Source organism: Triturus cristatus, chromosome 4_2 (assembly GCF_964204655.1).
Source record: "Triturus cristatus chromosome 4_2, aTriCri1.1, whole genome shotgun sequence".
Taxonomy (NCBI): Eukaryota; Metazoa; Chordata; class Amphibia; order Caudata; family Salamandridae; genus Triturus; species Triturus cristatus.
The window spans coordinates 410,969,709-410,985,494 of NC_140586.1; the positions used below are offsets into that span (position 1 = coordinate 410,969,709).

Below are 15,786 nucleotides of genomic sequence, written 5' to 3' on the forward strand. Positions count from 1 at the left end.
TGGGGCACCCAGGGACAACTGACTGAGAAGGTGCCGGTGAGGAGGGGAGTTCGTCAGGGCTGTGTTATGGCACCAACCTTGTTCTCTCTCTTTGTGAATGGTGTGGTGGACAATCTAAGAGCGGAACTGGCCGATGCGCCATCCCTGGCAGGGGAAAAAACCCCAACCCTCCTCTTCGCGGATGACACGATTTTGATCTCCAAATCCCCAGCTGGCCTCCAAAAGCTTTTGCACCGTTTTAGTGAGTTTTGCTCCGACAGAGGTCTTACCATCAATACCTCTAAAACAAAGCTTATGGCCCTTTCACCCTCTAAGAGATTTAGGAATAATTTCTCGCTCAATGGCGAGTCATTGGAGATGGTAGACTCCTTTGATTATCTGGGGGTTAGGGTAAACAGTCGGATGAGCTGGAAAGACCATCTGGCCAAAATGTCACTGAATTTTAAAAGAGTGTCAGGGATAGTCATGAAAGAACATCGGGAATCAATTAGTAAACCTGTGGCACCAACCCTCGCAATTTACGAAGGACAAGTACTACCATCCGCCCTATATGGATCCGAACTATGAGGGTTCGAGAACATAGCGGAGCTAATTTCATCAGAAAATAAGTTTTTGAGAGATTTGGTAGCTTTACCTGTTTCCACTCCGCTACTCCCATTACGTTTTGAATTGGGTAGGCGTCCCCTTAAAGACTTAGTGCGCCTCCGTCCATTACTTTTTTGGGATCGACTGAGAAGGACGGAGGAGCTAAAAAATTATGCAGCCGCTCTAGATGAACTTATTTTGCTCAACACGGGTAATAAGATTAAATGGCTAAGTAATTTGAGGCAGTTGGTTGTGCAATTGGGCTTGAGTGATTCCTGGAAGAGCCAATCTCCGCCACCCAAGCTAGTCATTAAGAAGCTGTATTGGGATTGGGTTCAGAAGGAGGCCATATGTAGAGGTGCAGGGGGTTCACTCACAGAGAGGTTCTTGGAGTTCAAATGGTCTAGGAAATTCGAACCTCTCCTTGACTTTATAGAGAAACCCCTGGATAGATCACTCTACTTAAAAGTCAGATTTGGGATTCTTCCAGTGAATGATTTCACCTCCGGGTGGAACATCCAAAGTGGCACTTCCAAGGCTTGCCCGGGTTGTGCAGCCCCTATAGAGTCCGTGGCGCACCTCTTTTTTGCCTGCCCCGCATATAGGGTAGCTAGGAGGATATGGTTAACACCTCTATGTAAGGGAATGGGCCTAAGATGTCACAAAATGGCCTTGCGGGTCCTTTGTACCGATACGTCCTCCTTAGTCATGGTGTGTGGGGTAGCAAAATTTCTTGGTAGTGCTTGGCTGACACGCATGAGGAGAATCTAGTCGTCCCTTATTTTATCTAATGGTTAGAGGGCTCCTGATAGGAAGCACCTACGGTATTGATAGCCGCTTCTTGCACATTTTTTTTTAACACGGATACTGTGTTCATAAGATGATGTATATATATTATGCCCGGCGGGTTTTTGATTTATTTCATCTGCAGTGTATAGTATATTTTTTTATGATGAAACTTTTTAATTTTTGGGAATCTTATTCATCACACATATGGTTTTTGTACATAGATGTTAATCCATGTGCCCGGTTGAGATCAGACTAAATTGCTGCTAAGTTTTTTTTTTTTTTTAACTCATCAGTGACTAGTTCGCTAGAAGAGACTGTCAACGGGCTATTCGTAAATGTCATTGTTATTGACTTACTTGTACTTTACCGTATGAAATGTATTTTTAAGATGTTCTCTTTTATGGCTGGTATACAGCCGAATAAAGGATATTTGAATTGTAATGCTTGGATGGTGCTTGCTGTACAAACGAAATAAAATTGGTTGTAAAAATGTAATGTTGAATACAGATAGATGTGCAAAAGTATATACTTTTGCCCAAAAAAGTTTACACTCCACATGAGAAAATCTATCGTACGCATTGCTACAATAAGAAAAAGATTTACATGATCTGATTAGCACACTGTGTAAACTGAAGACATGCGTCTTCTATTTAGAGATTAGGAAAGAGTTATGACCGGAGCAGAGGCATGAGAATGAGATTCTCTCTTGAACGATGTTCTGTGCAGATTTTTCTGCAGCCTGTTTCACAAGATTGCATTTTGGGGTCTATTTTCTAATGAAGCCCAGTCCCTTCTGAGTAATATGAATTCTAATAACAATCCCCTGTATTCCGTCACTTTGCAGAAAAGAATGACATTTAACCTTATATGAGAAAAAAGAACTACTTCAGTGACAATTGTGAAGAAGCGAAGTGCTTATATTTCATTTTACAATTTGTTTTATTATCTATTGCATTTTCATCAGTGGCGGCTCACATAGGGCATGCTGCGGGGTGGTGAGGCGGGGTGGAGTGGTAGAAAACTCGGACATATGACGGAACGGAGGAACGTAATAATTACGTTCCTCCGTTCTGTAATATGTCTGTGTTTGCTACCCCCCACCCTGCCCCTCCCCTGCCCCGCCCCACTGCCCCGCAGCACGCCCTATGCGAGCCGCCACTGATTTTCATGACAACAATCTGTACATCTCTAGCCATGTAGTATGGCTGCGGTTGTGTAACATTTTCTTTGTGTTTCTCAACAGGTGTTCATATTTTCGGTCTCTGTTCTACTGCCCTCATTACCGACATCATACAGCTTTCAACTGGATATCAGGCGCCATATTTCCTTACTGTTTGCAAACCGAATTATACTTCCTTGAACATATCCTGCAAAGAAAATTCATACATTTTGGAAGACATTTGCTCAGGCTCAGATCCGGCTCTTATCAATTCTGGACGGTAAGATTTTAAACTGTAAAAAAATGGATTTCTAGGTTTTTACGATTTTAAAACTAGTTGGGTGGATATGCTTCCATATTGTACTATTTGTGCAGCTGTGTAATTGAGAGCACAATATATTGTTAAAAGTGCTCAAACACTGAACTACTATAGTTAGGAAAGAAAGTAGGCGTTGTTTGCTAATGGTTCCACAGGCGCTTGCATGGCATGCACAATTTTGCTTGCACCTTTAAGTTATTACATATCCTAGGTAAATCATTGCAATGTTTTGCATCACTTTGTGCTGCTTTGCGGCACTTTGCATCATGTGCAAACCCTTAGCAATCAATCCCCTAAGGGTCCACCTTTGCAAGAAGCACCACATTGATCTTGGATAGGAACCCTCCTAGCTCCTCAAGTCTAGCCCAGCACGTTAAATCATCTCATCCTCTTCATCCTTTGATATGGTACAAGATCTCGAATCAACTCTCGTGATCCATGATACACTGCGTGGGTACCCCTTATTGTCATGCACAGTGCTTTATTGCTCCCCAGCTAGGATTAAACAACAGCGTTCTCAAAAGTCACATAAAATGTCCACACCGTACTCTAAAAAAAAAGCAAAGTGATTACTTATCATCATGTCTCCCAAAAGAACGTCGTAAAACAGTGCTATGAGGATTCAGGGTAATTGAGATGCACTTAGAAACTCAGAGTAGCAATAACAATGATAATGGTTTAGTCAGGTCTTCAATTGGAAGTTGCTTCATATGGTGGCCATTGTTATTTGTATAATTAACTCAATTGCCTTTTTAGGTCGAGCATTCAAGGCCTCTTGTATACTTTAGTATATACTTATATGTGCATGTACTTTGTGGGCTCTGGAGATCAGCCCTGGGACTTGTCTGCTTCTGCTTAGGGACTTTTTTTCTGTTCTACTGCCTCTATTTAACTGTTATGATTGAAAACGACCAGTAGAGGTCAGTAAAATACCAGCATTGCTTTCTGCTTGTTCAACTGCCTCTACTTAACTTTCTTGATAAAAAACGACCAGCAGGGGTCAGTAAAATACCAGAATCACTTTAGCATTCTCTAGATTCCAGTCCATAAAAATTGTCTTCCACGAGCACCCGTAGACAATATTTTTTTTTTTGAATGACCACCAAAGGCCCTGATTTCATTTTAAAAACAGAGCTTTCGACTATATAATTTCCTGCTGAAAGGCAATATTTCTCTCACTGTATTCCCATACCTGCCGTGTCATGCAGTTTGGTGCTTACTTTCCCTCCATGTTAAAGAACAGTAGATGTTTCAGCACCCATAGCTAAATACATATAAGGTCTCAAAAGCGAGACCGATTGCATTTCAAATGCTTCTTTAGACTTGTGATTTTACCGTTATATATTACATAGAGTATGCATTTGAACCACAATTACTGATATTATTAATTGACAGGATATGAAAGGTTAGCAGGAGATAAACTGTGTAATGCAGTAATTGAAAAGGTGTTTACTCATTTCTTAATGATTAATTATGCTCACTATAAATTGTTGGTTATTAGAAACAGTATCCAGTCAGAGTGCAATGGTTAAGTGGTGTTGTTCTCTTCAGTGGATATTAACCACTGATAATTGGTAAACCTAGAATTGTGTATTTAAAAAAAAAACAACTTTATTTACCAGTTTCACAAGCATAACACCGGATCCATAAATATTCGTTTAGTAATACGTTACAATATCTAGAGTACGGAAATAAGGAAATCATGACCACCATGCAGACATGACAACAAATTGCAGATTAGCCCTGAATTGTGTACCTAACTGTATTGTAATTCCTATTTGAAAAGTGCAAACATATTAAGGTTTCAGGCGGCTGGGGCCCATCAGGCAGATTAAGTGAGCTATTGCCCAGAGTCACATAGTGCTGAGCTGAGCTGCTGCCAGCGATCGAACCTGTGAGCCCCGCGCTCCGGAGTCAGCCGCTCTGGCCACTGTGCCACACCTCTCCATGGAGAATGTAAATGAATAGCTTGAAACACAAACAGCCCAAGGGCAATACAGCACTTCGCACCTGACCCCCAACCTCTAGCTATAAGCAGAGTCACAAGTCCTCCTAAAACGAGACACAGAAGTGAGCCGCCCCCCTATGCTTCGTATATCAGCTTCAAACTTTCACTCAAAATTCAGCTGGCTCCTAGGAGCAAAACCCCAGCATTACTTCTTCTTTGTAGCTGATAGACACCTCTATCCTGCTTCTTTGGTCAAACCCTTGGAAACATAGCTCTCCTTTCTGACACTAAAGTCATTACTTTGTCACTTCAGGTAGAGTCTTCAATGGGGGCTGATTCAAATTGCCGCTTTTTCTACACATTTTATTTCTAATGTGATTTGCTTTTCTTTGTATAACAATATATTTTGCATATTAGTATCATGATTCAAGTTGCAACAACATATTTGTGCATCACAGGCGATATTCTTTCTTTCTGCTGCTCCAAATTCGATATATTTCCATTTAGAGAATGCATCAAATTATAATTTTACACACATGGTCTGGAATCAATTGAATATTCTGCTTAGAAATTGGTGGTGCGAATAAGTACCCTCCCTCTTGTGGATGGCAGGAGCTTGGCCTTTGCTCCAAGCGCAGCCCATAAACACCTGTGGTATTTGAATGGTGTATTGTTGACTGCTGTTCAAACTGACATGATCAGAGGGCGTGGAAGAATGACAGTGAGGTGGCAATGTATATCTTGGGGCCTGAGGCGGCAGCAGACCATGTCTCTCTACCTTTGGACCTCTCTATGCCCAGGTAGAGGGCGGGAGCTCACAATGCCCTCACATTTAGGGGCTCACTACTAATCCTTATGATTGCTGTTTCGGAAATAACCAAACACCACCCTCACCACTTCTGAACATACAAGCATCAGCGGCAAATGAGTATCTAAACTCCACTTTTGCTCTGGATCTTTTGCACTTGCCATAGAAAATAATCATAAGTATTTCTATGGTTTTCATTCTTAGAAATTCCTAGGATTTCCCCGCATGAAAAGAGGTGCTGGGTGGATCTTTGGGATTCCTCAGGTCCCAGCGTGCATGTTGTCCCGGTGTGTTGTCTGCAAGCAACAAGTTACAGCAGGAGACCCAGCAGGACCACAAGGAAGATATTTACATGGTGTTGCTTGAACTGACTTTCCAATCCCTGCCAACAAACCATTCTCCTACAAAGTTGACTTTGCAATTCCAGTATTATGCTCTACATAGGCAAATTAATGTATTTTCATGGTAAAGGAAGTAGATGATGGCACCACTCAAATTAAAATATATATCATGATCCAACTGTGTTAGGTACATTTTATAAATGTTTACTGATGCAATTTCAATGTAATTATGAACAGCTATTTTTCTTTAAACATACAAGCTTTGTTTAAATTCGTAAGAAGCTAACAATACGTATTTGCACGCTTATTTGACCATTAAAATCCTTTTTTCCAATAGTAATTTGAGCAATACCAGTATTCTATGCAGTCTTCAATAACCTATGAAAACTCCACAAAATATCGAATATTAAAAATTTGTACCTGGTTTGTATGTGAGCATATATTCTTTTCACCATTTCTATGTATGTAAAATAAGTAACACAGCATAGGTGTATTTCAATTCATAATTATAATTTGTCTGTTCTTTTTTGGCAGAAAGTCATTCCCTTCTCAGCATGCTACATTGGCAGCTTTTGCAGCTGTGTACATTTCCGTAAGTAATAATAATGATAATATTTAAGCTTGTCTCACACAGATGAAAATGTAATTATAGATAATAATATTAAACAATGATATTATCCATGAGCAATATGGTCAGAAAAATCTGCTCCAGTGGCGAGGGCCTTTAACAAGGGAGCGGTCCTTTAATGGCCGGTAGAGCCCACTACGGAGAGCTCTAAGGCTAGGGGCAGAATGTTTTAATTAGTAAAAACAGACCCCTCTCGGAGCCTGAGGGGGTTTAAATCCCCTAGGCTCAGAAAGTCCTTCATTCACAGTAACAGCTGTGAACAAAGTCAAACATTGGAATGTCGGAGTGCTTTTCTTCTACCAGTTATTAAAAGACTGAAGCACTCCATTGTTTTCAAGGGAGCTCCCAACATTCCAATATTCTAATATAGCCTTATAGCCCGCCGTAGCGGGCTATACCGGCTATTAAAGGCCCGCTGCATCGTTAAAGGCCCGAGCCGAAGGCGAGGGACTTTAACAAAGCAGCGGGTCTTTAATAGCTGGTATAGCCCAGTTACGAAGGGCTATAAGGCTATTATAACATTCTGCCAGTAGACGGCAGAATGTTCTAACAAATAAAACAAAGCCTTCAGTGAGCGCGAGGGGATTCAAATCCAGAGCTGTGAACAAAGAAAACATTGGAATGTTGGAGCTCCTGGCTTATACCAGCCATTATAAGCCCGGAGCACTACATTGTTTTCAATGGAGCTTCCAACATTCCAATGTTCTACTAATAGTTATGCATCTTAGTAGTGCCTGTAAAATTGCATGCATACATTTAGTTACATTCACAATTAGTTGAGGAACCACATAATGCAGCATAATGTATTATTATAACAACTGAGTTAGAGGTCACCTTCTGTACTTACAGATAAAATATATGCATTTCATAACTCTGCTCAATTTATGTATGTGGTGGTCATAATAAAATGTGTTTTTCAGGACTTACAGTTGTGTCATTTGGTACCACATGAACAACTATGAAATGATTACTGATAGTTGGAAGGCTCACTGACATGACTTTCACACATAGCACAAAACAAATGAGCCCGCAGGTTGTAGTCCTCATGATGCACTTAGATCTCAAAACCTCAACTGTCCTGCTTTACTTCAAGCTAAAATGTCCATTTATGTTAGTCATCATGTGTGAGTTACTGACCTGGAAATAATGAAACATTCTACTCATTTGGTATATATTATACTAGAAATGTTGCACATGACACCATGTATCAAGCATTTGTGTAAGAAAGTGGATGACTATTTGGGGTTGGTGGTCGCATACCACGAAGAATAATAACACTGTCCCATCAGGGACAGTGCTTAGTCTATGTTCTGTGTCACTACTTGTAGCATAGTTCATTTTATCAACTTTCACATAGGTCCTGAGTAAAGCCAGTTACAATTCAAGGCCTGGCTGAAACATGTAGACCGCACACCGGATGTAGGAGTACCCTAAATACAACTCCACTCACATCCAACACCTTGCTTATTTAACACTGCCATTGGCCCAAACAATAAAGTAATCTTTTTTGGGACCACTTGACAGTTTTTTAACCTTTCACTCTTCACGTCACCCACACTGCACACTCAGCAACATACCTGCTCCGCTGTAATCAGACGTAGAAGCACACCCGGAACACACTTGGTGTTACCGGGTGGGCCCGATGATGAAGCATGCCACCAACTAGGTTGGTGGGTGAGGGCTTTCAAAAAGGGTAAACTCTACCCCTTTGCATACATCATACTACATACACTTTTGCGACTTCCCCACACGTCTAGACAGACTAGTTCTCGCTGATTAATAAGATTACTACAGGGGATCTGGACTAGTCCTCCATTCCTCTCTCTATTCTTGATATATAATAATATGTGTAGTGTCTTGCGACTTAGTAATGATGGAACTTTTTGGCTTTTTGGAAATGAATTGAAGGTTGATTTAGAATGCTTAGTCTCATTTACACACAGACGAATAAAGACGTATAAACCTAAGCTCCTTGTGTGGCATAGTCATTGGTGGGTACCCAGGCTGGGGAGAATGCTACAACTGGCTACGAGTTAGGGGATAAGTACCCCGAAGATCAACAGTGCTCACCCAGCAAGTTTGCGGTGGTCCAACAGTTGGAAACAAAGAAAGCATTGCAGAGAAATCTACATATCGGTTACCCCAAAAAATGCTGGCCAGACTGTACATCAAGGTACAGTGCTGCTATGCAATATGAACTCATACGTAATGCACAGTGTCAAAGAATAAAACAGTCAGTTACTCACCAGAGTAAGTGAGCCAGTTCGACCTCAGCATCAGGTGCTGCAACCCAGACAAAGCAATGGGGTTGTACTTACTACACTGGTGGGTCCTGTCAAGCTGACAGAAGGGCCAAGAAGGCGGTCGGAACAGGTATATCGCAGTGGCTGACAATCAGAACAGTCGGAGATATCTTTCAAAAACTAAAACACTGTTTTTCCAATGAAGGCAAAAATTGAGGTTGTCTTTTCAAAAGTCGGCAAGGGTGACCTAGAGACTAGCACATCACATGGCCGTAAAAATGGCTCACACAAACCGATTCAAGATGAACCATCAAGAGAGCTGGGGATCAGAGGTTGTTGTTGATTCTAGCCACGTTGGGTTTGGCACTATCAGTGCACAGCACAGCGAACACTCAAATGCTCAAAGGCGTATTATAGCATATGCAAGTAGAAGTTTGTCTCAAACAGAACATGTTTACTCACAACTTGAAAAAGAAAGCTTAGCTTTGGTATGGGCTGGTGAACATTTACATGTCATACTGTATGGAAAGCCTTTTACGCTAGTAACAAATCATCAAGCTTTTACTGGCTATATTCGGCAATCCAAAGGCTAAAATGCCTACTTGTATTGATTTGAGAGATGTGGACTATGGTTAGAAGAGTATAATCACACCATTGTACATCATCCAGGGAAATATCAGAACCCTGCTGACTACTTTCCCAGATTACCTGTACAAGGTCATGGTACTCCATCTAAAACGGCTGAGGCCTATATCAATTACATTGTAAAGTCACACACACCAGCTATTACTTCATTAGCCCAGATTATCACTGCCACGAGCCATGATAGTGACATGTTAAAGCTGAAGGATATAATTACACAACAGTCATAGAACCAACACCCTCGACCGCTCACCAGTGATGGTGAATATAAAAAATGCAAAAATGTCAGGGATGATCTCTCTATAACTCAAGAAGGAATTATCCACCGAGGGTCGAGAATTCTGATTTCAGAGAGTCTGAGTCAGAAAATAATTGAAGTGGCCCATGAGGTACATCATGGAATTGTTGCCACATATCTAGCTCTCCAAGATCATGTCTGGTTTCCTTATCTTGATGACAGGGTTGAAAAAGAATTAAAGGTCTGTCCTCTATGCAACTGCATTTCTACATAAACCACTCACCTCACTTTGAGCATGTCAGAATGCCCAAAGCCAATTCTGACAATCGACATCACCTGCTGGTGATTATGGACCAGTATTCATGATTCCCACTAATTGAAGATCTTTCATCTACTACACAAGAATGAGTCATTGAAAGAATAGATGGCATCTCTGCGGCATGGGGTGTTCCAGCCATAGTTAAGTCTGACAGTGGCCCGCCTTTCAATAGTCGAGAGTTTAAAGATTTCTTGGAGCATTGGAATATAATGAATCAAAAGAGCACACCTATGTGGTCGCAGGCCAAAGAAGTTGTTGAGTGGTTTATGAGTACCCTAAAGAAAGTAGTGCAGCGTGCTAATCTTGAGAAGCTTGATTTGAAAAATGTGTTGAATAAGCCCTTGAGAGCTTATCGTTCAACATACCACTTCAGCATTGATGTTTGGGAGAGCAATGAACACCATGCTGCCTCAATGGACAAATCAGAGAAAGAGAAATGAAAAAAAACAACTCATGAGAAAGACTTGATGAACAAACAAAAGATGAAAACATATGCTGACCTAAGATGACGTGCAAAGAAGATTATCTTTAGGGAAGGAGATCGAGTGCTCGCACATCAGATGCGGAGATGAAAATCTGATGCTCCAGATGTAAAACCTTTTCAACTGGTGTTAACCTAGGAAGACAGCACCATGGGAAACCTATTACCAGAGACTCTTCTCACTTTAGACCTTTAACTAATCATTCATCAGATCTAACTGTTGAAGAAGAGACTGGGTCTGAACCATCTTTGACTGCTGTTACCTATATACCGCTTACACAGATCCTGGACATTGGTGATGACAGTTCCCAGTTTCTGAGAACAAGATCAGGTCGAACAACCAAAGCACCAAGAAGATTGAATAAAAAGATGTAATTGTATATGGCTATCTATTTACATAATTTTTATTTAACAGATTAGGAGATGTAGTCTAGCGATAAATTATGTAACCCTTTTGGCTAATGAGAGACTCCTTAGAACTGTGACGGAAGTGTTAGAGCAGAATGCATTGAAGACTGCTTTAGAATATTGAGTTCACATTTACACAAAGATGAATAAAGATGCATAAACCTAGGCTGCGTTCGTGTGTGGCGTAGTAATTGGCGGGTACCCTGGCTGGGGAGCATGCTGCAATATTTTCTTTTTCTTGGCTCCTCTGTTGCATTGTTGTTCTCTTAGGCCAGTAAAGGCCTTGTCCTTTGATTGGTGCTTTAAATGCCAAGAAATGTTAGCCATTGGATGCTGGTGTTTAGACATGAGCACAGCATCTAAATGTAAGAGTTTTAAGGTGTGGCAGTGCATATGTATATTGTCCTTGAACAGTCCTGCACTATATGATTACTGGATGCCTCTTTTGAGCCACACACATGAAATTTTGTTTACATTAGGATTTGCCTAGATGGGGCACCTCATACTAACATGCAGAAACTTATCTGCTGGGCCTATGCACTACTGAAAGGGCTGAAATGCATGTGTGACTGATGCCACTGACCAGCATTCTTCTGAAAGCCCATCACAATAATGTGTTGTGTCTGTATGACCATGATAGCACCACCTGCCTCAGCTTTTGTTCTTAGCCATTCCGCTACCAGTTTATGAGCCACACATATGGGTGCTGTGCTCCAAAATTTCAGCCTGTCTGTTCCTGAGGCTCCTTACAAGGAAATTGAGGACTTACAGGAATTTTTGATTACCACAGAGGGCCATAGGGGCTCCGGACACTATTGGTGTTATATTCCATATAGGTACCATCACAATCATTCACCTATATTCTTCGCTACATTACATACATATCGGTTCTTAGGTACTGACCTTTTACCTAGATATGACAATGCTTTCAGAACGCGGATTTTTCCCTGGTTCGATACTCATACATTTTGCATGAGGCTTCTTGGAAGCACAGCAGGACGAACGGCAGGACGAACATATCCTTATAATATCTATGTTAAAGTTCAAGCCCAACATCATCCTTTAGGCCGACACAGTAACACAGCAAGGTAGGACCCCTGGGGAGACCTATGGGCATATATACATAATGTCTTGCTTAGAGAGACAGAGGAGTCCGTAACTTCCCTGCTGACACACAGACCAGAGACGCTGAGGTTCCTGCATGCAGGTGCTCCAGCAAGCAGTGGTGTAACATCCATCTCGGGGTGTCCAACTCGAGACCAGGACGGGGTCCCACAATCTCTAATTCTCAGGTAATGGGGTGGACTAGATCCTAGAGGGATTATTGGCATAACACCTACCCAGATGCTAAGTACATTTAGGTACGTTTAGTTAGGAAGACGTCGTAGGAGTACGCACCGATTATCATGTATTCTAGGTACTTGTATATATTCATGATTATTGCAAAATGGTAAAACTGTATCATCCTTTTACTTTTGTAGTACTGCTAACCATATATTTATGCTACTGTATGATGGTTATTACAGCACATCTATTCTACACTAGAATAGCAACTGTTCAATAAATACTTATTGAAACGCACAGACTGTTTATTCTGTGTATCTCTGAGAAAAACTAAGAGAGCACGTATGACTGAACGAAAAGTAGTATATTGTTTCCACGATCCTGAGGGATCAGGGTTGTCATGTTCTGAGGTTGCCAGAAACTATTGTCTCCCCAATAAGAGGAGATTCTAGTGGCACTGTGAGCTAGCTAACGCAAATAGGCTAACGTATCCGCTGGGGGTGCTCGGAACCAGTCTGCCACCAAACCCACAGTTTATTTTATCCAGAACATGCACATCCTGTATACGACCTCTTTACTCCGCTAGAACTTGAGGGGGTTATAGGGTGGGTAGCCCCACGCAAGGCTGCGGGTCCCGATGGCCTCCCGGGAGACCTTATGAGGGCATACCCAGCTGAATGGGCACGGGTCATAGCAGCGCTACTTAACGACATCATGATGGGAGGGGCAGTACCTGAATCCTGGAAAGGGGCGGTGGTGGTCCCAGTTTATAAAAAAGGGTGCAGGGAAGCTCCAGGTAATTACCGACCCATAAGTCTGATCGACTCCACCCAAAAGATAGCAGGTAAAGCTATCCTCGGAAGGATCCTCCATTGGGTGGAGGAGAATAAAATTCTTTCAGACTTTCAGGCAGGTTTTCGGGTCGGAATGGGGACAATTGAGCAGGTGTTTAGGCTGATATTACTGGGGTGGAAGGTGGTGGAACTGGGCAAGGGCAGCCTTTATTTGGCCTTTATAGACCTGAAGACTGCCTTTGACCTAGTCCCCCGAGAGGATCTTTGGAGGGTACTTCTCGAGCTGGGCTTACCCCCTTACATCTTGTCACTTCTTATCAACCTTCACGCCCATTCCTTTGCCCAGGTCCGCTGGGGTAAAAACGGTGAACTTACTGAGAAGATTCCAGTCTCTAGGGGCGTAAGGCAGGGCTGCGTTTTGGCTCCAACCCTATTTTCACTTTATGTGAATGGGGTGGTAAAACATCTCCAGCAAGAACCAGCCGACGCCCCCTGTCTCGGTGGAGTCCGGATCCCCACCCTGCTATTTGCGGACGACACGCTCCTGATTTCGAAGACCCCTCAAGGTCTCCAGAAATTACTAACACGATTTCAGGAGTTCTGTGATGCAAGAGGATTAACAATAAACGTGGATAAAACAAAATATCTAGTCCTAAATCCTCCTAAGAAACTGGGCCGCCCCCCGACTCTAAATTCGACACCCCTAGAGAAAGTAGCCGAATTTGACTACCTGGGTATCCGGATTACGGATAGGATGTCCTGGGTTAGTCATATTGATAAAATGGTCCTCAGCCATAGGAGAGTGGGAGGTGCCCTTATGAGGGAGTTCAGGGCCTCTCCAAGAAGATCACTCACCCCAGTAGTTGACATTTACAAGGCTAAAGTAGTGTCATCAGCCTTGTATGGGGCAGAACTGTGGGGCCATTGCTGTTTGAAAGATCTAGAGACAGCGGAGAGTAAGTTATTGAAATCTCTTATCTCCGTTCCCCTGAGTACTCCATCCGTACCTGTCCGGTTGGACATGGGCTGCAAAAATATTAAAGACCAGGCCCAGCTTCGCCCGCTTTTGTTATGGACAAGAATCTGGAGGGGTGAAGAATTGAAATCTTATGCTGATGCCTTGGGAGAAATTATGAGTCTGGGGGGCTGGGCCAAAATAAAGTGGCTTAGAGATACCAAAAAGCTCTTGGAGAATGTCGGTCTAGGAGGCTGCTGGTCATCACGTTCAGCCCCTACAAAAGAAGTTGTCAAGGCGCATTATTGGAACTGGTGTGCGGAGCGGCTAAATACAACCTCCAACCACTGCAAGTCGACTGTCGCCTTTTTGCAAATTAAAGACACTGTGGCTTTTGAACCCTACCTGGACTTGATAACTCTCCCTTATGACCGAGCCCTTTATTTCAAATTCAGAGTTGGATGCCTCCCCCTAGGTGCATTGGTATCGAGTTGGTCACCTGTGCCCCGCATTTCTCCCAATTGTGCATGTTGCCCTAGCAAGGTTGAGACTATTGTACACGTTTTATTTGCTTGCCCGGATTATGCAAGGCCCAGGGGTGTCTGGTTGAAACCCCTCTGTCGCAATATGGGCACACGTAGTCACCTTGAGGCCCTGCGCATTTTAACGACGGACACTTCCCCCCTTTTTGTGTGTGGAATTGCGAAATTTTTAAAGTGGTCCTGGCTCATTCGCTGCAAGAGATTGTCAGTAGCTGTTTAATTCTTTTTTAGATAATTTATTATGGGAAATTTATGCCCTTTTTTATATTCTTATGTTTTTCATACTGGCTTCTTGTAACTGTGATTTTTATGTGTCTATTGTATTTTTTATGTGCTTACAAGATATCTTGCATATCGAATAAAAGCTTATGACTGACTGACTGTATAGGATATATAGGAACTACACAACACTGTAAGAGTAGAAATTTGTATCCCAAGTGCCTCAGCAGATGCCATATCCCCAGCACTCTAGCCAAAATTTCACATCACAACATAGACACTTAGACAGGGCTGGCTTGAATAAAGTGCTGGACATGTTAGCCCAGAAAAGAGATTGAGATAAATCATGCTCTCCTTTAATAGAACGTCCGACAGAACCAACTGGACCAGTTATATCATTTCCGCAAGTTTCAACACTGAAGTACAAGTGTTGTTATAATTGTTATTCTATGATCACATGTTTGAATGGGGTGATCTATTTTGATATTATTTTATAGCTTTGGACAATCAGGTGTACTCCTTACTCGCACTCAGCTTCAGAGTAAACTGGAATCATCATGGGTGAGGTGGGATGGGCATGGGAGGCCTATTTATCTGCCTTTGATTGTGGGGAATCAGAGGTTGAGGTAAATCATCTGTTTATTGTAATGAATTTCAGCAGTGTTGCTGGCTTTTCACCTCTCCTCCTACCTTCTCCCTGTTTCAGTATCTTGCCTAGGTAAACCCACCCACTATCATGGTCTTGTTCAAGGTGGGTGTGACCTGTGGTAGCTTTAAGTGGGTATAGTGCACACAGATCTCAGCTGTAGTTTAACTGGTGAACTCTATGTGATAGGGTAGGAGAGCCGCGGACACCAATGTCACATTTTTAACCTGTTTACTTTGATAAAGCGGCTCTCTCTGCACGGCATTATACAAAGTGAATTTCAGTTAAACCCTAGGCGACTTAACCTAGCCCTTACTTTCCCAGTGCGGTATTATATGTGTAACCACAGATACCATGGAAATGAACCATTGGTGTTCACCCAGAGATAGTAAAACAATGGTGCTCTAGCAGTAAACTGTAGGTAGAATTAATAAGAAG

At 42.2% G+C, this 15,786-nt stretch overlaps 1 protein-coding gene across 1 annotated transcript in view; it reads left to right on the forward strand.

Moving 5' to 3' along the window:
* Positions 1-15,786, forward strand: part of PLPPR4 (phospholipid phosphatase related 4) — a 248,522-nt gene that overhangs the window by 152,722 nt on the left and 80,014 nt on the right. Inside the window, exons 4-5 of the mRNA XM_085601861.1 lie at positions 2,618-2,813; positions 6,484-6,541. Of these exons, the coding sequence (XP_085457987.1) occupies positions 2,618-2,813; positions 6,484-6,541 (254 nt within the window). The remainder of the gene's footprint in view (positions 1-2,617; positions 2,814-6,483; positions 6,542-15,786) is intronic.